The sequence below is a fragment of the Amblyraja radiata genome, chromosome 4, assembly GCF_010909765.2.
Source record: "Amblyraja radiata isolate CabotCenter1 chromosome 4, sAmbRad1.1.pri, whole genome shotgun sequence".
NCBI classification, from domain to species: domain Eukaryota; kingdom Metazoa; phylum Chordata; class Chondrichthyes; order Rajiformes; family Rajidae; genus Amblyraja; species Amblyraja radiata.
Window position 1 is genome coordinate 51544726 of NC_045959.1, and position 18138 is coordinate 51562863.

The 18138-nt window shown below is 40.5% G+C and overlaps 1 protein-coding gene across 2 annotated transcripts in view; it reads right to left on the reverse strand.

The window, feature by feature from the left end:
* The window catches only part of ldlrad4 (low density lipoprotein receptor class A domain containing 4), a 158516-nt gene that overhangs the window by 105834 nt on the left and 34544 nt on the right, over window positions 1-18138 (reverse strand). Inside the window, exons 2-3 of one of the 2 annotated variants that reach the window (XM_033019425.1) lie at window positions 13090-13489; window positions 3956-4096 (exon numbers count right to left, since the gene is read on the reverse strand). In XM_033019425.1, the coding sequence (XP_032875316.1) occupies window positions 3956-4096; window positions 13090-13129 (181 nt within the window). In that variant the 5' untranslated portion in view covers window positions 13130-13489. Of the gene's footprint in view, window positions 1-3955; window positions 4097-13089; window positions 13490-18138 lie in introns of those variants that run through there. The other variant, XM_033019426.1, reaches the window with a different exon arrangement.

Sequence of the window (18138 nt, forward strand, 5' to 3'; positions counted from 1 at the left end):
TTTCTGTTATTTGTCAATCCTAGTTTGTTTATTATCTTCAGTACAATAAGGTCTTCCCTTCTGAGGTAATCTTGACGGGCAATTTTATCAAAGCCTTCTGGAAATACAAATGCACATTATCTACAGGTTCCCTTTGTCATTTTTCTCATTATATTCTCGAAGGACATAAGTTTACCACATAGACTATACAATAATACTGTATCATGATTTTCTGAATATCTTGCTGATTCTTCTTAAAAAAAGATACCAGCATGGTAAAATAACAGCAAACAGGCCAGCTAGATTAGTGTTCCCTGCTTTCTGTCTCTCTCCTTTCTTGAATAGAGATATTCATGTATGGCTTTACAATCTAATTTGTCCTGTGCAGAATCGGAGGGAGATTTTAGAAGATCAATACTAACTTAGATAGGACAGCAGCTCAGAGACAGCACCGTTGTTCAAGTAGTAGAAATGCTAACTCACAGACCCAGAAACCCAACTTTTCCATTTTTAATTGCTCATCTTCTCCAGGACCAGATTTTACCTTACTTCTTCTTAATATGATTATGCTGTCTTATTTTTAATTGTTTCTAGCAAGCTCATTCTCAATTAATTATTAACCTTCAGCTTTTTTTAGTTATTGTTTGCTCGCTTGTAAAATGTTCCCAATCTTCTGGCCTCCTACTAATCTTCACAAGATCATAAAACCTTCTTTTCAAGTAGTTATCAGTCCTAACATCCAGAATTAGCAACGGTTGTTTCATCCTCGAGAACATTAGTTTCAGACTTGTTTTTCATTTACAAATTGGATATAAAACCCTACTGTGTTATGCTTGCTCTTCTCCAGAAAAACCTTTGCAAGACATTTAATTAATCCTGTATTACTAAAAGTGACCAGATTGAAAATAGCCTCCGCCCTGCTTGGTTTCACAACAGCTCATGCTCAGAAAGGCCTAGACCAGGGATGGGGAACCTGCGGCCTTCTAGGCCATTAAAGTGTGGCCTTTTGAATGAATCCAAATTTTGTAGAACAAATCCTTTTATTTTTATTAATATGTTTTTCTTCGTCTTTATTTTAATCTTAAAATGAACGTATTTAAAATACCAAAGAGTAAAAGAAGATTCAACTAAATAATCCTCCCCTACTGACGGCAACAATTAAATTATTGTAAGTCATGAGGGCTATTTTAACACCTGTCTTGCACATGATTTAGTTCTAATGCGACTCTAGAATGTACGTTAACCTCCCTGCCTGACTGGCGCCAATACCGCCTAACCCAAATCAAAACGCCCTTAAGGTCATAAATGACGTATACCCATCTAGAAGATCAGCTGAAATGCGTACCTCCATGTTGCAACCAAATATTCAAATGCTTTCCCACAAAAAGCCGTCACAACAAAGTAATTAAAAGATTAGTAAACTTTAGAATTAACAATTTTTTTTCATTTTCTTGAAGTTAGTACATAGTAGTTAGATTTTTACAAAATAATGTACATTTTGAAGTATATCTAATTGAAGTTTCTTGGATGCGGCCTTATTAGATTACAGCTAACTTAATGCGGCATTCCAACATGAAAAGGTTCCCCACCCCTGGCCTAGACATACCATATGAATTTGTCCACCTTTGCCAATTTTGTTTGGAAGATGAAAGCTACCTGAATTTATTTTCATACTTTCCTTTTGTAAGATCCCATTATTTCTTGATTTAAGGTCTGTTTTAACTTTGGTGCGGCTATTGTTAGCATACAAATACATATACTGTCAAGGCCTACTGGATCACCCAGTTAATAACCATTTTAACTACTGTAAACACGAGCCATTCCCACACTGATCTGGACCTCTTCCATTGCCAGAGTGAGTTCTATTGAGCATACAAATACATATACTGTCAAGGCCTACTGGATCTCCCAGTTAATAACCATTTTAACTACTGTAAACACGAGCCATTCCCACACTGATCTGGACCTCTTCCATTGCCAGAGTGAGTGCACACGCAACATAATTTGCATTGGGTAGTTTACATTTGAGTTCTCCAAATTTAGATAACCCCTACTCTTTCTCCCCGAACCACCACCACCTCTCCCTCTCCCCCCGTACCCCACATGGATTCCCACCTATTTCCCCTCTACTTACCCCACCCTACCTTTCCTGCCAATCTCCTTCCTCTGAACTTACAATCCACAACTCTTCAAACCTGTCTCACACCTTCTTTCCTTTCTTATCTCTGGCCTTTCACGCGTTGTCCTGCCTCTCACCTTTTCCAGCTTTCTTCTCCCCTCCGCTGAAGAAGGGTCTCACCCTGAAACGTCAACTATCCGTGTTCTCCAGGGACGCTGCCTGACCCACTGAGTTACTCCAGCACTTTGTGTCCTTCTATATATACTCTCGCCAGTCACTTTTCATCCTTCCTATTAATCCACAGTCATTTCTCACTACTGATCTCACCCTTTATTAGTTATCCCATCTTCTTCGAGATTCTGCCTATCCTTCCAAAACATTATATCCCACAAAACATTTAGCTTCCAACCTTGGCACCTGGCAATCATATATTTCTAATGGCTATTAAATTATTCTCATGTATTTGTCTTTGTGCCAATAAATTGATCAGTTTATGGAAAATCCCGTATTCAGATAAAGAGCCTTTAGTTTTTGTCTTCTTAACACTTTACTCTACTTTACTTCACTTACACTGTAATGCTAGTACAGTGGCCATTCCTTTCACACTCTGGCCATCATTGCTCATTTCGCGACCCTACACCACTGGTATGCCCTTCTTTAACTTTCTAAATTTCTTCTCAATAGAACTCTCCTCCAATATCAAAATTAAAGCACTGAATGTAGCCCTAGTTGTTTCATTCATCAAGACACTCGTCCAAGGCCAGTTCAAGCAAGGCCCTTCTCCAATGGAAACGCAACAGTTTCCAATGAGAGGTCAAAGCGGAAAGACTGAACAGTTACTTGACGAACACATGTTTTCACAGAGTGGTACATATATGAAACAATCTGTAATAGGAAGAGGTTCAAGCACGTACAATAATAACATTTAAAGACATTTAGACAGATACATGGATTGGAAAGGTTAGGAAGAATATGGGTCAAATTAAGGTAAATGGGACTAGCTTAAATGGGTATTTTGGTCAGCATAGATGTGTTGAGTTGAAGGGTCATTTCCGTGCTGAAAGACTTCATGTGTAAGTGCAATATGACGAACTCCATTCCGACCAAATCAAACTTTGAGCTCAACATACTGACCTTGTTGAACATGTGCAGGTCACGTGTGATGCAGATAATAATCCAGAGGTTATCACCTGTGGATTCAACTTTTTTCCTCTGCGGAAACTCGTACTTCATCTACTTGCATCACACTTGCACCACAAGCTACACAACAACCGGATATTTACTCCCCTCACAAAATTCCTCTCCAGACATTAGAAGATTGGGCCACAGTTTAAGAATAAGGAGTAAGCCATTTAGAACGGAGTCGAGGAAACAATTTTTCTCACAGAGAGTGGTGAATCTGTGGAATTCTCTGCCTCAGAGGGCGGTGGAGGTGGGTTCTCTGGATACTTTCAAGAGAGAGCTAGATAGGGCTCTTAAAAATAGCGGAGTCAGGGGATATGGGGAGAAGGCAGGAAAGGGGACTGATTGGGGATGATCAGCCATGATCACATTGAATGGAGGTGCTGGCTCGAAGGGCCGAATGGCCCTCCTGCACTTATTGTCTATAAGATGTTCCGAACACTGGCAGTAGACAGACATGGCATACTTTGGAATCCATACACATAGCTGTAGAGAACAGTATCAGTGAAAAAAAAAATTCCAGGTTCAACCGCAAAATATTTTTAATTTGATAAAACTGAAAATTTCAAGCTCCATTCATCCTCATATGAATGACAAGAAATACAAAAAGAATCGTAGTTCTCCGTCTGTTCATGGCAATATAAAATATAAACAGGGTTCAAATTCAACACTTACAGTTAAAAATTGTTGGAGGTGGGTGTTCAGTTACGAGCAAACAGTTTTCTTCGTCACTATTATCGCCACAGTCATTTAGTTGGTTGCAAATCAAGTTTCCAAATTTCAAACAGTTGCCATTGTTGCAGTGGAATTTGCACTCTGCAAAAGAGCATATTATTTGCTTTTAAGGATCTTCAAATTGTCAGAAAGAACTTGCTAAATTAACGTTCATAGACATTTACATGAAATTTAAAAAAAAGTTATTTTCCACTTTGAATGTTTTGAAATATTACAGTGGGTCAAATTGCAAGTTACTAATATGATGTCGTCCACAATTGATTACAAATAATTGTTATCCTTTTGTTCTTCCCTAGAAATGTGGTTACCAGTACGCAAGAAATTACCTGAACAATTTGTGTACAGAAAATTAATACAAAACAAACAAGGCCATATTATGTGAACTGGAACATCATCCCTTTCATTCATTGTATTGAGAAAGGCTCATGAATCACAATGCCTATCACCATTCTTAGATTTGTGTTGTGAGATTAACCATTATCTCAGTTAACAGTAACTGGAAAGGCAATTTCTGAAACCCATTGAATTTCCACTGAATTACTGTATATTTGAGCAGAAGGTTGGGGTGGGAGATTGCAACCTTCACATGGTCCACCCTGTCTTGACAAATGCAATCAACCTGGCGTGCACAGAAGATCAAACAGAACAAGTTGTCTTACAACTTTAGGCTGTGCATGCCATACGCCAAGAAGAAAAAGAGCACAAGGTTAAATTCTTACCTTTTTATTTGAGGTAAAAGATGTATTTTGTCACAAAAGATGTAGGGATATTTTTTATAATTCTACAGAAAAGATGAGACGGCTTTCAGATGCCAGGGACCAAATCTTGGGCAACAAACCTGAGCTACATCCCCAGTTAACAGTTTATGATTTCTAAGTTTACGTGCTCATCTTCCTCAAGATTCTACCCACTGCAGTCTCTTGTGTCTCCGCTAGGCAAGTCACATAGCTAAATATGCACAGGATGGATGAAAATCATTTATTTTAATAACTTCCTCCACATCCTCACACCCCATCCCCCATTCTAGGAAAACAGTACAGGTTTCCTCCTGCTCTACCACACTGTAACGTATCAGATTATTTGGCACCATCTCAAACAAATGAACAGAAGGTTCTTCCATTGAAGTAAAACATAACGACATAAAGTAATTGGTGGGCATTCCATGAAATTCGCTAAGTTAAAACAATACCAGCAAAGTTAGTTTTAAAATCTATTCGTTAACTTATTCCCTAAACAGTTGGCTACCACATCAACTGCTACCATGCCACAACAATTTTCAGCTTGTCATATCTGCTACATTCATCTCAAACTCACCTCTTCCTGACATCTATAATTTATAAACACACAGAAGTATGATAGCTTCCAATTCAAAACCTCAATTAAAATCATAACCAGGCTAAGTACACCCAGAAGGGAGAACATTTTCATTAGTTTCCAATATTAATGCTGCTGTTCAAATTGACTGATTTGCCTTACCAATTACATTAGTCAGCTACAATCATTCCGACTCATGGAGTCATACAGCACAGAAATTGGCTCTTTGGTCCACCATGTTGACCTTTTTGTCCATTTACATTAATCTCATTACACCATACCTTTCTTTGCTTTGGGATCAGTGAACAAAGAGCTACCTTTTCAATGATCATGCAAAGGCCTCCTTTGTGATCCGAAACCCCATGCACATCCCCTCAGCCATGTCCAGCAGCAAATGTCAAGTTCCCCAATAGTTATTTCACAAAACCTAGTTCTGGAAATCACCATTGAGGACTTTGACAGTTGCTGCATGGAGCAGTGCTGAGAGGACTCTGCTTCTGCATGATCTTCTTTGTTTTTAAACTATATGTCAGTGACATAAGTTATGTTGATGCTGCCTGCCCAGAAGCACACATTATTGACTCAGCCAGGGGCAAGTTCATCACTAGAGGAAGCTGCGAGTTATCAGATCATTCGTTTGTTTCGTGTCCTGTTGAAACTGTTAAGACCACTTGTTTACGTCTTCGCTTGTAGTATGCACTAGTTGACAATTGACAACATCTCATCCATCTTTCCAGATTAACCTCGGCATTAATTGTCTGGCACTTATTTGGATCTTACAATATGTTTGATTTTTGACTCTTGCCTACTATTCGTGCTGTCTGCAGGCCAGACAAGGTCAGCTAATAACATAAGAGTACGAAGGAACAGCAGATACCGGTTTACACTGAAGATAGACACAAAATGCTGGAGTAACTCAGAGGGACAGGCAGCATCTCTGGAGAGAAGGAATGGGTGGTTTTGGGTCGAGACCCTTCTTCAGACTGAGAGTCAGGGGAGAGAAAGTCTAGAGATATGGAGGGGTAAAGTGTGAAAATGACAGATCAAACTAGACATTGATAAGGAAATGTAGAATGTAGAATGGTTCATTGTTTAGCTATGGGGAAGGTGACAAGGAAGCATACAATCAGTAAAATTAATCAGAAGCACCATGAAATTAGTCGTAGAACTAGGGGGGAGAGAAGGAGAGAGAAGGAAAGTAAGGGTTCAGAGAAATTAATATTTATACCACTGGGTTGTAAATAAGCCTAGCCAGACTGAGCAAAGATGTTCAGTGAAACAATCGCCGAGCCTGCGCTTGGAGTCCACATCTGGAACAGCGGATACAGTAGATGAGTTTGGAGGAGCTGCAAGTGAACCTGAAAGGACTGCCGGGGTCCTTGGATGGAGTCGAGGGAGGAGGTATAAGGGCAGGTGTTGTATTTCCTGTAGTTGTAGTTGCAAGGGAAAGTACCTGGGGAGGGGATGGTTTGGGTGGGAAGTGATGAGTTAACCAGGGGGTTGCAGAGGAAAGGTTCACAGAGGAAAGGAGTGGAGATAGGAAGATGTGGCTAGTCGTGGGTTCCCGTTGGAGGTGGCAAAAATGTCAGAGGATTATGTGCAGCATTCGACAGGTGATGGGGTGAAAGATGAGGACTGGGGGGACTCCGTCCCTGTTGCGACTGGGGAGAGGGGGAGCAAGAGCGGAGCTGCGTGATATTGAGGAGACCCGTGTGAGGGCCTCATCTATGATGGAAGAGGGGAATCCCCGTTCCCTAAAAAATGAGGACATCTCAGATGTCCTAGTATGGAACACCTCATCTTGGGCGCCAATGCGGCGTAGATAGAATAATTGGGAGTGGGGGATAGAGTCTTTGCAGGAGGCAGGATGGGAAGTAGTGTAGTCCAGCTAGCAGTGGGAGTTAGTAGATTTATAAAAGATGTCCGTCGATAGTCTATCTCCTGTGATGTAGATGGTGAGATTAAGAAAGAGAAGGAAGATGTCAGAGATGGTCCAAGTGAATTTGAGTGCAGGGTGGAAATTGGTAATGAAGTTAATGAAGTCCATGAGTTCTGCGTGGGTGCAGGCGGTAGCCCCGATGCAGTTGTCAGTCATAAACTTACCAGTTGTCAGTCGGAAAGCAGAAAGGTGTGAAGATGGGAAGATGTGGCCAGTAGTGGGTTCCCGTTTTTTTTTTGTTGTTATATTTTTTTTTGTTTTCTTTCATTCCGCTTACATGTTTTGTAATCTGCTTACTAAATTTTGTAAGGTGTCCTTGAGAGTCCTTGAAAGGCACCCATAAGTATAATGTATTATTATTATTATTATTATTATTATTATTATTATTATTATTATTATATGTTAATAACATAATTATCTGAGAACTTAAAAAACACACATGTAAATCTGAAATAAAAACATTAAAGTTGGAACTATGCAGCAGGTCAGGCAACACATATGTAGAAAGAAATAGTGTTAATGTTTTAGGTTGATGAATTTTCTCAGAACCGGGAAGATGTTGAAAATATATATATTTTGAGCTGCAGAGAAAAGATCGACAAGTGGCGCTGGGAGTAGGTACCAAGCGAATCTCCCAGTAGACATCAATCTGCATCATTAAGATCTCTTGCTCTTCCTCCTATCACAGACATTCCCTTCACCTCCACCTTAATTGTAACTAAAATCCAAAGTTCTGAAAAAGGCTTGTCAACTTGAAACATGGATTAGAGTTCTCCCTCCGCATAATGTGCAACTCTGGTTGACCCATTGCATTGTGGGTAGTGGGAAAGAACTGCAGATGCTGGTTTAAATTGAAGTTAGACGCAAAATGCTGGAGTAACTCAGCGGGACAGGCAGCATCTCTGGAGAAAAGGAATGGGTGATGTTTCGGGTCGAGACCATTCTTCCGACTGATGTCAGGAGAGTGGGCGGGACAGATAGAATGTAGTCGGAGACAGTAAGACTGGTGGGAGAACTGGGGAGGGGATGTAGAAAGAGGAAAAGCAAGGGCTATTTGAAGTTAGAGATCAATGTTCATACCGCTGGGGTGTAAGCTACCCAAGCGAAATATGATGTGCTGTTCCTCCAATTTGCACTGGGCCTCACTCTGACAATGGAGGAGGCCCAGGACAGAAAAGTCAGATTGGGAATGCGAGGGGGAGTTAAAGTATTGAGCAACCGGGATATCAGGTTGGTCTCGCCGATATACAGGAGTTGACACCTGGAACAGCGGATACAGTAGATGAGATTGGAGGAGGTGCAAGTGAACCTCTGCCTCACCTAGTAAGACTGTAAGGGTCCTTGGATGGAGTCGAGGGGGGAGGTAATGGGACAGATGTTGCATCTCCTGCGATTGCAGGGGAAAGTACCTGGGGAGGGGGTGATTTTGGTATGAAGGGACGAGTTCACCAGGGAGTTGTGGAGGGAACGGTCTCTGCGGAAAGCAGAAAGGTGTGAAGATGGGAAGATGTGGCCAGTAGTGGGCTCCCGTTGGTGGTGGCGAAAATGTTGGAGAATTATATGCTGTATGAGACGGCTGATGGGGTGGAAGATGGGGACAAGAGGGACTCTTGTTACGAATGGGGGGAGTGGGAGCTAGAGCGGAGCTGCGGGATATCGAGGAGACCTGAGTGAGAGCCTCACCCAAAATGGAAGAGGGGAAGCCCCGTTCCCTGAAGAATGAGGACATCTCCGATGACCTGTTTGGGAAAACCTCATCCTGGGAGCAGATGCGGGAGCATAGAATTGGGAGTTGGCGATGGAGTCTTTACAGGAAGCAGAGTGGGAAGAAGTGTAGTCTAGATAACAATGGGAGTCAGTGGGTTTGTAATAGAATGTGATGGAGACGGTGAGATCTAGACGGTAGGGAGATATCGGAGATGGTCCATGTGAATTTGAGTGCAGGATGGAAATTAGTCGTGGAGTTGATGAAGTCAGTGAGTTCAGCAAGGGTGCAGGCAGTAGCACCGATGCAGTCATCAATGTTGCGGAGGTAGAGTTTGGGGATAGGGCCAGTATACGCCTGGCACAGTGATTGTTCGACGCTTTCCCTCTCTTTCCATCCCCTCCCCCATCCCAGTTCTCCCACCAGTCTTACTGTCTCTGACTACATTCTATCTTTGTCCCGCCCACTCCCCTGACATCAGTCTGAAGAAGGGTCTCACCCCGAAACATCACCCATTCCTTCTCTCCAGAGATGCAGCCTGTCCCGCTGAGTTACTTCAGCATATTGTGTCTACATTGTCGGTAGTTCCAGCTTCTCCATTACAGGAAGGTGTAGGATTTGGAGAGTCTGCAGTAAACGTTTACCAAAAGGCTGCATGGATTAGAGGGTATTAGCTCGAAGGAAAGGTTGGAAAATTGGGGTAGAAGAAAAGATTCAAGTATGTACTAATTTCTTTGAAACTGTTAGAGATTATACATTTTCAGAACATAACTGGAATGGTAAAATAAAATGTGATTGTAGTGTTTTAAAAGAAGCACATCATGAAAATTCAACCAACTAAAACCTGCACAAACCACAAAAACAAAATGATAGTGAATGCGGTAGCCCATTCATGCAAGTATTTCACTGATTAATTACTACATTTAGTGAAATAAACACCCAATCAATACATTTATAGAGCAGCAGGGAACAACAATTGATAATGGAGAAATCAGCGCTATAAAATTGAAACCAACAAGTACACCAAATCAATCACAAGGCACCAACCAATTAACAAGTTAATAATTATATGTGAATTAATAAAAACCTGAATGTCTCGCACAATAAATCAATATGAATTTCACAAAAGATAATGGGGTAGCAGGCACCCAGGAGTCAACAATAGTAGTGCAGTAGGCATCCGCGAATCAATAAATCAAAATGAATGGCGCTGTGGGTTTACTAAGAATTTAATAGATGAATATCTTTGTGGAGCAGCTTACACTTCTAGGTCCAATAATGGAACAGTGGAACACCATAGAAATTAGTGAAGCAACAGGAACCTAAAATTAATACACAAATGGGGCCAGAGGCATTAAGAATTGATAAAAAAAATCATGGAGCAACATTAAAGTTTGGATGATGTGGCCACAAGGTTGCTTGTGAGAAAACAAAATAGCTAAGCATACAAGAGAAAAATATTGGCAAATGTCTGCAATGCTCTGCATTATAACACACCATGTAGTAGACAAACCAAATTAATGAATGTGAAATAGGGCACATAAATTCATTTATATTTATTTATTGTAAGAGTTTCTTTCTATAATAATTGAACATACATTTTTTAAATTAATTTTTTCCTTTCAGGTCAATGAGCTTTCAATTTTCTAAGATACAACATGGAAACAGGCCCGTCGACCCACCGTGTGGGAGGAAAACGGAGCACCTGCAGACAACCCACGTAGTCACAGGGAGACCGTGCAAACTCCTTCCAGTTGCACCCGTAGTTAGGATCAAAACCCAGATCTGTGGCCCTGTAAGGCAGCAACTCTACCACTGTGCCACCCAGTCTTTTATTAACATTTATTAAAATTAGAAACATAGAAAATAGGTGCAGGAGGAGGCCATTCATTGTGATCATGGCTGATCGTCCCCAATCAATAACCCGTGCCTGCCTTCTCCCCATAAATTGGTGTAAGTCTTTAGACTTTAGAGATACAGCGGGGAAACAGGCCCTTCAATCCATTGCGCCGACCAGCGATTACCCCGTAAACTAACTGTCCTAAACACTAGGGACAATTTACAATTTTACTGAAGCCAATTAACCTACAAACTTCACGCCCTTGGAATGTAGAAGGAAACCGGAGCACCCGGAGGAAACCTACGCAGTCACAGGGAGAACGTGCAAACTCTGTACAGACAGTACCCGTAATCGAGATCAGATCCAGGTCTCTGGCGATGTGAGGCAGCAGTTCTATCGCTGCGCCACTGTGCTGACGGGCTGGCTTGTTCAGAAAAATTACTTCCATCACTTCCTCAAGGAGGATACAAGGGGTTCAGGGATCCTCCCTGCCCCAGGTCACCAAGCAACCCCGTCTCGGCACCAAATCACTTTGTAAACTCTCCGCCCCCCACTTAACATCATACAGCATGGAAACCGGCCATTCTGCCCAACTCGTCCATGCCGACCAAGATACCTCATCTACACTTGTCCAAACCCTTCCTATCCCTGTACCAGTCCAATGTTGAAATGTTGTGATAGCACCTGCCTGAATCACCTCTGGCAGCTCGTTCCATATCCCCACCATCAGGGTGTAGAGAAGATTTATGACTCGAGGCCCTGAGCTATAGGTAGAGGTTGAGCAGGCTAGGACTCTATTCCTTGAAGTGCGGGAGGATGAGGTGTGATATTATAGAGGTGTACAAAATCATGAGAGGAATAGATGAGGTCGACACACACAGTCTCTTGCCCATTATAGCGGAATAGAGAACCAGAAGATATAGGTTTAAGGTGAGGGGGGAAAGATTTTATGGAAACTCGAGGGCAACTTTGTTACACAAAGCATGAGGGGTGTATGGAACAAGCCACCGCACCGCAGGAGGCAGTCATTGACAAGAAAATGCTTGGTTTCCTATCCACAGATACTGCCCAATCCTCTGAGACTTTATAGCTTTTCTGTTTTATATCAAATTTCTGATGTTAAGTTTTATAGGAATTCCTAATTTTCAAGTACGGTAACAACTGTGTCAGCATATATTTTACTAATAAACTATGAAGTTTGTGATGCAGATACAACCACTTGAATTTGCACAGACACATTTGCACTTTAGACTGTTTTGACTGTTTTACTGTTCTTTTTATAAATCATGTTTCTCGGGGTATCTAAATCTAAATTTTATTAGTTGTTTAAGTTATGACATCGGATGGAAACTGCATACCAAATCTCGTTGCACATATGTGCAATGACAATAAAATATATTATTATAATTATTAATCATATCAGAAAAATTCAGAATATTATTTGGCATATTTTGTAGTATTGGAGGAATTGCAACCCTTAAATATGTGGATCATAACATAAGAATTCCAAGAACTAGTATATTCCTTACACGAACATTAGATATAGACTATGGAAGTTATTAAGCAGTCAATTCATTAACAATGCTAATAATATTCAGCTGTTTTGTTGGATAAATGTTTACGTCTTCACTGACTTAGTTATAAGGCCGTGTTTTACCCAACAAATGAAGTTGAGAAAGCTCGTTCAGCCCATCTCTTTCGCCAGCACCGTTAGTCCATGAGGTTTCTCATGTAACCCAATAAATGGGAAAGCAAATGGGTACATAATTAAGTAAAAGAGAGCTAGCTGTCATAAGAAATGTTATAATGTTCCTTTATTTCAATGTTCTGCACTCATAGAATGATTTCAAGTATTCATAGTACACCAAAGGAGTTTGTCATTCATCTCAGCATATTTCGATTAGTTTGTTCAAACAGTTATTCTAATAATCTAACTAAGCAGCTTATTCTTCTTTGTCCCTTTAAATGTTTGCTTTTAATGTAATATTTAATATAGGAGTAAGATAACTTCAGACAAACCTTTGAGATAAATATATTTCAGTTGTTCTTGTTAATTTGACAATTCGTTTAATCCATGTTGTCTGGTCACCATCCATTTGTTAGCTGAGTTTCTTATGGACTACTCAGATTCAAAGTGACTTAAATTCAAAATGCAATCAAATGACAATGAAATCTCTCAATTTTTAAATAATTTCTTGTCCAGAAGCTACATAGACATTGTTTAGAGATATTTCAATGGGAAACTCTCCTATTATGAATCTAGTATAAATACATACCATTTAAAGCATTTGTAGCTTGAAAACCAGCTTCCTGCATACTGTTTTTCAAGCAATGCTTGCAATTCCAAATTCAACCTGCCCTTACTGGGCAAAACTGAGCAGGAAGCAGCCAGGACACCTCCACTTCAGGTCTTGACAATCCATTTCTAAATATATTCTGTGTCATCTGCAAACAATCTTTAGAAGCAAGTGTACAAATAAATGTAGATGATCCAAACCGATAAATATGCAAGTGGACAATTATCCACTAAACCACAAGAATGTTGCCGTTGTCAATTTGAAAGTCACAGTGGTAAAAAGAACCATTCCAATCGATGTTTTCAAGAAGTTATCAACATTGTCTTCGTCAAGATTTGGTAACAAGCATTTTCCATTCCTTTGTACTTTTGGCAAATTCCTGAAAAAAAAAAAATTTCATTACCTATTGACATGAAAATTGATTTGAGAGAGTTATATTACAAAGCCCCCCCCCCCCCCCCAAAAAAAGTAAATGCAAATCTCAAAGGCCATAATTTAGTTGACTTTGCAGTACCAGATAAATAATGGTATACTCACAAAAATGTCACCAATGCTTAATATTCAATATTAAATGAATCATGTACAGCATGTACTATTTGAGTGGTTTTGGTGACATTATTTAGTGATATAATCAGTGCTTCAATTTATCAACCAAATTTCAACACTTAGAACTTTGAAATGAATGGCTTCTGCCATAGGAAATTCTAATAGAAACATAGAAATTAGGTGCAGGAGTAGGCCTTTCGGCCCTTCGAGCCTGCACCGCCATTCAATATGATCATGGCTGATCATCCAACTCAGTATCCCGTACCTGCCTTCTCTCCATACCCTCTGATCCCTTTAGCCACAAGGGCCACATCTAACTCCCTTTTAAATATAGCCAATGAACTGGCCTCAACTACCCTCTGTGGCAGAGAGTTCCAGAGATTCACCACTCTCTGCGTGAAAAAAGTTTTTCTCATCTCTGTTTTAAAGGATTTCACCCTTATCCTTAAGCTGTGACCCCTTGTCCTGGACCTCCCCAACATCGGGAACAATCTTCCTGCATCCAGCCTGTCCAATCCCTTAAGAATTTTGTAAGTTTCTATAAGATCCCCTCTCAGTCTCCTAAATTCTAGAGAGTACAAACCAAGTCTATCCAGTCTTTCTTCATAAGGCAGTCCTGACATCCCAGCAATCAGTCTGGTGAACCTTCTCTGCACTCCCTCTATGGCAATAATGTCCTTCCTCAGATTTGGAGACCAAAACTGTACGCAATACTCCAGGTGTGGTCTCACCAAGACCCTGTACAACTGCAGTAGAATCTCCCTGCTCCTATACTCAAATCCTTTTGCTATGAAAGCTAACATACCATTCGCTTTCTTCACTGCCTGCTGCACCTGCATGCCTACTTTCAATGACTGGTGTACCATGACACCCAGGTCTCGCTGCATCTCCCCTTTTCCTAATCTTAATAGAGAACGCAGAGAAAAAATGTCTCTTAACAATAGAAACTGGAAAAAGAACGTGAAAGGAACATTCCAACGCCAACACAATTATATTCAGGATCTATATGGATCATATGCCCAATAATTTTGTGGTGAAGAATTTAATGAGGATATTTAAATTGTTTCAGAAAATTCAATGTGAAATAATTCAGTCAAATTATTAAACTTGAAACAAACTAATGACTCCAATTAAACATTACCAAGGAGTTTTTTAATAGGTTGAAATAGTTGAAAAGTCAACACAAATCCGACATAATCACAAATTCTCAGATGCATTCTGTGAGTTGTAAATTATCAGAAAAACTTCCATTGCTGCCATAACTCTGAAATAATTTCCATCATGAATCAACAATAAAGACAAAATAGTCATCAACTGTAATATAAAAGCTGCTGATTAGACAAAATTCAATTTTCCACAGTTGAAATGTAATTTTATATTATTTCATCAATTATTTTTTATTATCACAGCTACAGTTGAAGACTCTAAGAAGTGCTTCATGAGTGTTTCTGACAGTGCACAATATCTTTTAGACAAATAAATCTTACAAGCTTTCATGAATGCTAGTTTTTTTGCATCCCACGCAATTACTTTAATTACAGGAGATTAATTTGTGAACAATGCAAATTTTGCAAGACAGATAATTGCACAAAAAGCCCACAATGTTTAAAAAAATATTATTTCTTTTCTAGCTGGATTCTCACCAGGGAGAACATTTCTTTGTAATTTCCCTAGTTTCATTCATCTTCACAGAGCAGTTTACCACATATAACATTATGGAGCAGTACAAAACCTTCCACCCGCCATTTCCATGCCAAATATTTTCCCCAACTGTACTTATTCCTATCTGACCAAATAAGGGCCGTCTCCTTCTACACCTTGCTATAAAGTTACGTGACATTAAATATCAGAGTACATTCATGATGCCAAGATCACTTTAGATACATAAGGGTGGTTCTGTACCTGTTACAATTTTTATATATTCTCCATTTCTTCGGTTCACATGCAAGATCTTTAAACTGAAGTTGAATGTATTATTCAACTGCTTGTAACAACATCACTATATTAATTCTGACAATATCCCTTAGTTACACAATTCTATTCATATTTCAAAATATAGAAGTGCTGGCTTACTTTTAGCCTAGTTCAAGACAAAGTAATGCCTAGCACTTTTACCAGTAAATATGGTAAGCGAGATCAGCAGTCTATCAGCAATTTAGAGACTTTCCATGTCTGTTCAGTGAAATAACATGGAGAGGTATATTTCTACAGTTACAGAGCTAGTATATACTTCACTATATAAATCTGTGCATAATTCGTAAGAACCATAATATGGGCCTATTGTCTTTAAATTTATTAAAATGCCGTTTTCTCCTGCCTGTCGGAGGCGGATTTCCTCAGGTTGCTAGTTGCCGAAGAATAATCGATCCGACTTCCGTTCCCGATATATTTTTTTTAAATCGCGAGACAATTTAATAATTTGATTAAAATAAAAAGCGACTTCTAATGCCCTCAAGGCCTACAACGTGACAGATTGCAAGAACGGGACAAAACAAAGTGTAAGTCGTCTATCTTCTATATTACTAAAAGTCTGTTCTTGACCGCTTTTGGCCCACTGTGCTGCGATTTCCGAGAGAATGCCGCCACCTACGGCCGTCGTTTTTGGTCACCTCGCTCAGAGCCCCCCCTCCGCCTTCCGGGACCAGAGGATTTTTCCCATCGATGAAAAATCAGAGAGATATTAATGTTTTAAAAAATGTTGCCATTCTCTCTGCTGCCCCTGCTGGAGGGAGGGGGAGGGACTATAAAACCAGGAAGTGCTGTGCCTCACTCAGTCTCTGCAAGATGGAGGAAGCCATCTCTCTGAGCTCTGAATAACACTGAACACATGTCTACTCAACTGTGAGTGCCCTTAATGTGGGTTGAAAATGAAAATATGGTTGGTTTAAAGTAAAAAGGCACTGCCTGCAAATGGTTGTTTGGGGGGTTTGGGTTGAAGTAAAAAGGCACTGCCTGCAAATGGTTGTTTGGGGGGTTTGGGTTGAAGTAAAAAGGCACTGCCTGCAAATGTTTGTTTGGGGGGTTTGGGTTGAAGTGAAAAGGCACTGCCTGCAAATGGTTGTTTGTCTAAACTTGACAACTTCCTGTTTGCACTATATTGATTTTAGATAAATCGCTACCACTACGGCTGTGATTTTTGGCCATCGTACTCAGTTCCCCTCCTCTCATCAGGTGCAGAGGATTCTTCCCATCAATGAAAAACAAAAGTATTATTAGTGTTTAAAAAATGTTGAGAATCTCTCTCCTGTCAATCACGCCATGAAGGCCACACCTTTTCCGGTGGGAGGGGGAGGGATTATAAAACCCGGAAGTGTGGGTGTGGCTCAGTCTCTAAATGATGGGGGAGGCAGAGGTCACGACTCCGTCTGAGCTGTGAATCAACTGAACACACTGAATGCTACTGTTTGGTTTTATGGTGGTTTTTATGGTGGTTTCACCCTGCTTGAAATAGTATGAAACTGCATTTGAATGTGGTGGCCTTGCACAAAATGGTATGAAACTGCATTTGAATGTGGTGTCGTTGCACCCTGCATGAAATGGTATGAAACTGCATTTGAATTTGGTGGTCTTGCACCATCCTTGAAATGGTATGAAACTGCACTTGAATTTGGTGGCCTTGCACCCTGCTTGAAGTGGTATGAAACTGCATTTGAATTTGGTGGCCTTGCACCCTGCTTGAAGTGGTATGAAACTGCACTTGCATTTTGTGGCCTTGAACCCTGCTCGAAGAGGTAAGAAACTGCACTTGAATTTGGTGGCCTTGCACCCTGCTTGAAATGGTAGGAAAATGGATTTGAATTTGGTGGCCTAGCACTCTGCTTGAAATGGAATTTCAAGGAATAGCCGTGAGTCAACTGCCAGTCCACCAGCCGTGAGTGAGCTGCCAGCACATCAGGCTTGAGGGACTGAGCTGCCACCGCAAGAATCCATTTGGCCCACAATGATCACACTAGCCCACTGGAGACCAGTAGTCACTGCAGCCAACAACACCATACCAGCGCTCCAGAAAGCCCCCCCCCCCCCCCACTGGCCACCAATATTGGAATTGGTGGAGAGGTGGAATATTGCGTCGGGGGACCAGCCCTCCCGTGTGAACATGGGACCCAACGGGTCCCACTTAGTCTAGTTTTACATGTAAACTTGCTTCTTGGGATGGCTTTAATCTAATTTTACGTTGCGAAAATGTGATTTGGGCCCCATACGAACCGGCAGTGTTTTTCCTGCCGATATGGGGTTCACATTTACCGCAAATGCAACGTTCCAATCGATCGCGTTCCAGAAAATCCCACTCGCAAGATTTAAATGCTTTTTTTTTGGGACAATCATGTCGTAAGAGCATCTGAATCATCTATATTTTGTGTTATTGTCTGCCCATAGTCAATATTTTAATATTAAATATCAGTTTTAGTCCCATGTATTGTGCATAAAGATAAAAAATTTGATTATATTGAAAGTGGATGTTTCCAGATTAATTTATAGGAA